Here is a 7993-nt window from a genome sequence, read left to right as displayed (position 1 = left end):
ATATATAACAATTTGCACTTTACTTGTGAGAGAAAAATTATTATTTTCTATCAATGTGCTAATCTTGTGTATGTCTTCTAAAATGAAATTGTGAATAGCTTATCAAAAAAGTTTTAGAAAAACTCTAACCTTTTCAAGGGTTATGTGTGATTGCTGAAACTGAAAAGGAAGTATGTGAATTTGAAGTGATGGAATTATAAAACTGGAATAACTTTTTTAGTTGAATATATTGATTGATGATTGAGAACTTTTATAGGATATTTTTTTCTTTTATTGAGTTTAATATATATAATTAATATTATATTTGAAGGAGAATCTACCTTTATTATATAACTTAAAACAATATTTCCATATAATATTTATACGATTTTTAAAGTAAAATTTATCCATTGAGATAGTGTGCGTATAACGTGAAGACTGAAGAGTATAGTTTACTAATCATCACCAAAGGATAAAATTAAACATATATTCAAGAAAAGTACACGAAGCACGTAAAATTATTTTAAAGCAAAATAATTAAATATGCATTTTAAAAATTCTTATTCTAATTATTTAAAATAATTAATTCATGTACAATTGTCCCCAAAATAATTAATTCATGTACAGTTAATATTTTGTGTTATTTGAATTAAATTTTTTTTTTTTAGAATCGTAATAAAAATATAGCTAATTAATTTTGTTTGTCTCCTTAAATGAATTTGAGAATAAATTTTTAAAAATATCTTTAGAAAAACCCTTAAATCTTTAAAGGCCATGTGTTCTTATTGAAAGTAAAAAAGGGAAGCATGATAACTTGTCAAATTGAACTAATAAAATTATGACACTAAAACAAAGGTTTAAGTAATTTGAGACAACGTTTCTTACTTCATTAAGTTAATTATATATGATTAATATTTATTAATTTTAGGAGCTTACATTTTTATTTTATAATTCAAACATAATTTTTGAATAATATTTATGTAACTTTTTAAATAAAAAATTACTCATTAAAACGGGGAATACGCGCAAAATGCATACACTAAGACTAGTCAAACTAAAAACCTTACTAACAAAAATATAGAAGCTTATGTAAGTGGAACAACCGAACAACATTAATTCTTCTTTCAAAAATCCAAACTAGTCCAAATGTAAATACTTTGCTTCCAACATGTTCTAACACTGGTATTAGCTAAATCCATATCTATTCCAAAAGATTGTACGTCAATTTTTGGTTCTTAAGTCTCCTAAAATTCTTTAGTAATTATATCTATAAACACTAAAACAAACAGGACGAAAAGTATTTTATCAAAGAAAATAAACACTGACATAATCTTAAGCTCATCTAAGAAGTCTGGTATTTAAGTAAAAAATGGTAGGGGGCGGATCCATTATCCACCGAGTTTTGAACCGTGCACCACTGCTTTCGGATATTTCGGAATCAGTGTTTGCCATCAGATTTCACTTGAAGTTGAATTTCAAAAAATTTCGAAAATTTAAAAAACTCCAAAAAACTATTTTTCAAAATTTTCATTTCAAATCACTCACAAAAATTCAAAAAATAGCTTTAAAGTGCATTCATGTCCAAACACAACTCTAATTTTCAAATACCAATTCACTTTTTTTCCAAAATTTCACTAAACGCACACTAAGCTTACCTAAAAATTTCCTACAAGTCTCCACTTCAATAATGCAATCCAACATGTCTAGTCCAAAAAAATAGGTACAATCCAGCAGTATTTCTGAATTGCAGGGCAAATTACTATATCTACAAATTACTACAAGGGAAAAACTTTATGTCTTCTTTTTCCACAGAAAACTCTAGTACATTCATTTAAAGGTAATCAAGAAGCTAAACCAGAGGCATTCATCTATTCAGTGGTGAAAATAAGGCACATTAATTGCAACGTGAAAAAAAAAATCCATAAAAAGGAGCATACAGTTGCTGGTGTTTGCTATACATCATTAGATCTATAGCACCAAAAAGGCAAAGATTCTTGGATTTTTTTCTCAGTTCTGATTGTACAAACTTACCCCCTTTTCTTTTTCATATACAGCAGCAGAGGCCTTTTCTCTCAGCAAATCATGTCCAAAGAATAGCTACCAAAAACTTCAATTTTTCTGTTCAAACTGAAAGACATTTTAGGAAATATAGACAGCAATAAATCTTTGGCAATCATCACAATTCACAAGTTTTTGTACTAAATCTAGTTGACCTCTTGACTTGAAAAAGACAGGACATTTATGTAGACTTGTAAATCATTATGAGTTGCATATGATCCAATAAGTCATCTTAAAGGCATCTAGTTATGGCTAGCAAGTGGCACACGCCTAGTGGTCAATGAAGCGGGTAAGACCCATAAGGCTTCAGGTTCAAATCCCAGCGGAGGCAAAAACACTAGATTTCTTCCTTCTATCCGAGCCTTGGTGCATAGAGTCACCTGGTACCCTGTTGCTAAGGTGACAAGTCCGTGAAAGTGCAAGCTGGCCCGGACACTACGGTTTATCCACATCTGTCTTGACAACTCAAAGATATAGTAAAAGAAAGGTATTCCACGATCAAACGAGACATAATCAAAGACTACCTAAGAATTTTTTTGCTTCTTTTTAAATTTTTCATGACCGAGAAATCCTCAAGGGCAAGTGGCACATGGTTTGAAACTCGGTAGATATAGGTCTGCCCCTCTACCCTTCATCATGATTATTGTCTGAGGCAGGGTTCGAACTCATGATGTGTGTCTAACCCACACATCAAATGTTATGCTCTTACCACTACACTCAAGCCCCGGGGGCCTACGTTTCCACTTCAATAGAACAATCCAGCAGGAATTTCTCAAATGCAGGGCAAATAACCATATCAACAATTTGGGAAACATTTTACCTTTCTTTCCTTTTGCTTTATCAGTAAAACACAATAAGGGAAAGATTTTACCTTCAAGAGGCTAAATTTAACCAGTACCAAGGCTCTTCACGAAAAACTAAGCCCAACATTCTTGGATTTATTTGGCAGTTCTGATGGAAAAAAAAGTTTCCACCTTTATCATATATAGCAGTAGAGGCCTTTTTTTTCAGCAATGCATAATCCAAGGAAAAGCTGCCAGAAGCTTGAATTTCCTGTTCAACAAGAATGCCTTTCAGAAAACAGGCAGCAAAACATCACAATTCACAAGATATGCACTGATTGTAGGACCTTTTGACTTGAAATACTAAATGACATTCATCTAGCTTTTAGATAGAAGGGGAGCCTTGGGGTAACTAGTAAAGTTGTTGTCATGTGACCAGGAGGTCACGGATTCGAGCCGTGAAAACAGCCTCTTGCAGAAAATGAAGGGTAAGATTGCGTACAATAGACCCTTGTGGTCCGGCTCTTTCCCGGACCTCCCGCATAGCGGGAACTTAGTGCACCGGGCTGCCCTTTTCATCTAGCTTTTAGATAAAGATTTACAAATCATCATATATTTATTTCATCCAAGAAGTCATTCTTATAAGGCATCTAATCATGATCAACAAATAATTCAGGCCAAATTCTTCAAACTGCAAAGCGATTTTGATTGTCAGAAAGTTTCGATAATAAATATCCATATTTCACATGCTAAAAAGGAACAGGGTCTCCGAAAAGTAGTTAGCAGTTCGTAACCTCCACAACATTTTAAGCTATATACTACAGGATATATTTCTTTTTATTACTTAACAAAAATAGCCACTTAAAGAGATGCCTTCTCAACTCTTTTCTTCTATCTAGACTAGTCAAGTTTACGCTTTTATACAAATTTTGTATATTTTTCATAGCAATATTTCTCCAAGCCTGTGAAAACGTTTCAGGGGAAAATAAAAGGATGAAAATCTGTTTTTACGATGGTGGAGATGTCACCTTTCACTATGTGTATGCTATTTACATCATACAATCAGGCATCACCACAAATTAGTGCAAAGAAGTCTAACAGCAATCTGAATCGAGCTAACCCATGAACAAATCATATAAAGTTCACTTTAATACCACCTGTCAACTGTGGCGATCAGCAAATTTTAATGTAAGCATTAAAAACAGAAATTGCATTACCATTTTGTCAATAGAAAACACATACTGCTACACTATATTGCTGGCTACATAACTTGAAAGTAAATGGAATTGGAAATAATCTTATGTAACACCAAACGGAAATGATTCCATTTTTGTATGACTAGAAGTCATTATTAAGTAAATAAAAAAACTTGCCTGGTGTCAAGAGTTCCCCGGCCCCGGACATAGACCAAGTGCAGGCAAAGGTTTGGCAATGCAGTCCAGATCTCTTTCCAGATGTACAATGCAAATACAAGGCAAAATGAAGAATACAAGATCAATTCTTAGAACAGATAGCCACCACCTACCCGAAAGACATGATAAACTTTTTTGCAGAAATGTTTTTCTGTCTTGTGTACGTGGATCAGAACAATTACGCCTCAGTTCCAAACAAATTGCGGTCAGCTATATGAATTCTCACTTACCACATTTTTAATTCAAAAGGAGTTTCCATTGATCATTGGTGTGCAAAAAGATACAACTTGAGTTTGGCATCCCAAACATTGTATCTCACTGACCACATTAATTCATTTAAAACTCATCTCATGCAAATATTATGCACATACAAATAAAAAGGTATTATTTCTACACATAAAAAATCTCTTAACGGCTAAACCACTACTAGAAAGCATAGACCCTACAGTAAAAATGCTAACGTCTAAAAATATCCTCAACATATATGTATATATATATATATATATATATTTATTTATTTTTTTTCTTCCATTGTGTTGCCCTATCTTTTGCTAAGTTTGCATGGATCCCCAAAATTTATAGATCTTTCGAGACAACTTCCTTTCATGTAATTTTAGGGTCTATCTCGTTCTCTTTTAACATCATCATTCACCAAACTAGGAAATAAAATTGATCAACAGATGGTGAGGCCCAAAAGTAAGCGCACACACGCTCACAGATACATACAATTACTATAGAGATAATACAAAAGAACACTTTTTAAAATAAAATAGTGACTCCTCATAATTAACAGGCCATGATAGTTAACCTTTACAATTTCCAGGGAACAGAGATGCCGCAGCAATATTACTTATTCAACAAGGAAAAGTGATAGCTGCAAGATAAAGGACTTGATGAAAAGGCAGCAGATTCACAAACTACTTCAACGAGCATTTAGATTATGGAAATAACATAACGGGGCTTTGGATCATTTTTTTCTTGTCCCATAAGAATAGATTCTCATACATATCATTAGTAACCACACCAACCTACGTCACTCACAATGATGCTTATATAAAATTTGTTTTCAATGCAAAGAGAATAAATAAGTAAAATTCACATGACAGTAACAGTGGCCAATTTAGTTCAAAGCATGATAGCCCAAGCAAACATAATGGTGGATACACAAACCAAAGTATTACGCCAAACCTGATATCTTGCACTTCATTTACATACTCAACAAACCAAGCAAATGTTTGAAGCTTATAGGGGCAGTTAGTTTTAAAACATACCACATCTGAGAATATTGTAATTGAGCCATTCATCCCAGGTCTTGCTATCAAAGTTCAGTTGCTGCTGCTTTTTTTGTTAGTTCTAAATTCCTTTTTTAAACATTATATTTATGTGGTATTTCAACAATGCAAAAGATCAGATTCAAGCAAAAAATGGAAGATAAAATTGCAAAGGAGGGATCCTAAACTTTTCTTTTCTCAAAATTTTATGATACAACAAAATGGAGCCTGTCTACAGACTACAAACCTGGCCTTTTCATTTGACCAGAAAAACGGTTCAAAGTTAGCTCATCTTGCCACATAAATTGTCCGAGTTCCATATTGTTATGGAAGGGCATCTTACGTTTCCTAGGTAGTGTTTCAGCATTCTGACCTTCACCCTCTAAATTTGCCGGACCTGTTTGCAACCCCGACGGACTATTGGCAGACTCCGCAAGAAAGAAAGGAAACTCTTTGTCTTTACTGGTAGAAACAACCTCGAACTCGTCTCTTTGCTGAAAACCGTCACTCAGCCTTACAGGCATCTTAGGCTTCCTAAATAGTTTTTCTGCATTGTGACCGTAAACCTCCAAATTTTCACGAGCTCTGTGCAACCCTGATGGACCACTAGCAGACTCTGTGGGAAAGAAAGTGAACTCTTTCCCTTTACTGGTAGACATAAGCTTGAACCGGTCTCTTTCATGAGAATTGTCGCTTGGCCTAATGTCACCAAAGCAACCAGTTTGAACCTGTTCCAACTGCAAGCGAGAGTTTGCAGAGAGACCCAACCTTAAGGACAAATCACAATCCAATTCAGGCACCTTCCTAGTGTTGTCCCTATAATCTGCTTGACATAATTTTTCTTGAATATCATCTCTCCCACAGGGAAACAGTCTCGGGAAGCCGCTGATTTCAGCAGGCTCCGCGATGGATTGGTATATAGGTTTGCCAACAATTACATTACGTTGAGGCTTTTGGAAGACCATAGGAGAAACTTCAGGCTGAATATCAGTACCGTAGTACAGCGGATATACTGAACCCACATCAGCGGATATAATAACGTTTTTTTCACTTGAGGAAGCACCAAGATTGTTGATGCTAGGCATTACAGGCCTGTCAAAATCTGAAGCTAATCCGGGTGAATTGACATTTGAAGGTCTCAAGAAAGTCGGTTGGTTCGCAGGGCGAAATGGTAACAATGAGTTAGAGTTTTGCTCATTGGTACTTCTACTGAAAACTTTAGGAGGTACACATTGAGGTTCTTGATTTCTTGGGCTGAGGTAACTCCTCGGATTAGTGTTCCGCTGGCTCCTAGAGGCTCTCTCCGCAGTACACCCCAAATTAAGAGCAGCTGAGCACCAAAGTTTCATGTTAAACAAGGCATACATAATCAGTCTGAAAACTATATGCAAAATGGCATGGTTCTTGTTGAGGAATTGAGCTAAAAACAAATGGAGCAGTAAAAATGAACAGCAAGGCAAAATAAAGTTGTGGAACTTTTTGGTACCTTCAACACAAGGAGGCAAGAATTGTCCAGTCTCTGCAGTCTCATCTCTCCTAATTATAGTATCAATGGCATCATTTAACCGATCCCAAAGTGTTTCAGGATCCATATATTCAGCCTAATATAGAGGGAACAAAAAGGCTTACAATCAAAATTCAAGAAACCTAAGTTAAACCCTTTCAAGAAATTGAAATCCAAAAAGAAGAGGAAAAAACCTCAGAATTAGATTTGGAGTACATAATTTCCTCAGATTTGAAAACCACAATAGGGAGCTTCTGTTGCCATTCTCTGTTTTTCTTAGTAACAACACTATGCCTTTCTTGTACAACCCTGATCAAACAGATGGTGAGCAACATCAAAACTTTAGATAAATGAAATTTCAAGAATCACACCTCCAAAATTTCCAAGTACCTGAAAATTTGTTGTATAATAGAACCTCTAATGGGTTGGTGTCTATCACTATGCCAAGCTCTTCTTACACACTCATAAGGTCTGGGTCCTGGCCTAGGCATCTTTTTTCCTCACACTCAACAAAAAAAAGATTTCAGCTTCAACACTGTGAAACTAACAAAATGCAAGAAAGATGATAACTTCACAGGAAAAAAGAAGCAATTTTTCTACATGGGTATTTGGCCCAAGAAGTTCTTTAACTTTTAGGTATTTGTTTTAGGCTCTAAAACTTCCCCTAACTCCCCCACCCCCTTTCAAGATTTCTACTTTTTTGGGGGGAGAGAAGGGGGGAGAGATGCTTGTCCTTGTATTTTCCTTTTTTTTTTAGTTGGGGTTTGAGTGCAATAATATAGTGGGTTTCCCAATACTTTGAAACAGAAAAATATTGTTACGAGAGATCTGACCGTAATAGTTTGAATTTTTTATGTTTAAACTTTTACTATAACGCATAATTTATCCATTTCAAACTTTGATAAATCCGTCTATTCGATATATGTAATCGTGTTGTAAGTTATAACAAAAAAATATTAGAAAAAGTCAATTTAAGATGTGTGCTAG

General features: G+C 34.7%; 1 protein-coding gene across 1 annotated transcript; it reads right to left on the bottom strand.

Moving 5' to 3' along the window:
- Positions 1 to 5680: 5680 nt before the first annotated feature.
- LOC104096230 (uncharacterized) lies at positions 5681 to 7771 on the bottom strand. Its single transcript, XM_033656125.2, has 4 exons — positions 7397 to 7771; positions 7201 to 7315; positions 6989 to 7103; positions 5681 to 6832 (listed from the first exon to the last, which is right to left on the bottom strand). Exons 1-4 carry the CDS (start codon positions 7495 to 7497, stop codon positions 5742 to 5744), a joined length of 1422 nt encoding a protein of 473 aa, XP_033512016.1. The 5' UTR covers positions 7498 to 7771; the 3' UTR covers positions 5681 to 5741.
- Positions 7772 to 7993: the final 222 nt, after the last annotated feature.

Source organism: Nicotiana tomentosiformis, chromosome 11 (genome assembly GCF_000390325.3).
Source record: "Nicotiana tomentosiformis chromosome 11, ASM39032v3, whole genome shotgun sequence".
NCBI lineage: Eukaryota > Viridiplantae > Streptophyta > Magnoliopsida > Solanales > Solanaceae > Nicotiana > Nicotiana tomentosiformis.
The sequence above is the reverse complement of the archived record's forward strand: the minus strand, read 5'-3'. Positions and strand labels throughout refer to the sequence as shown.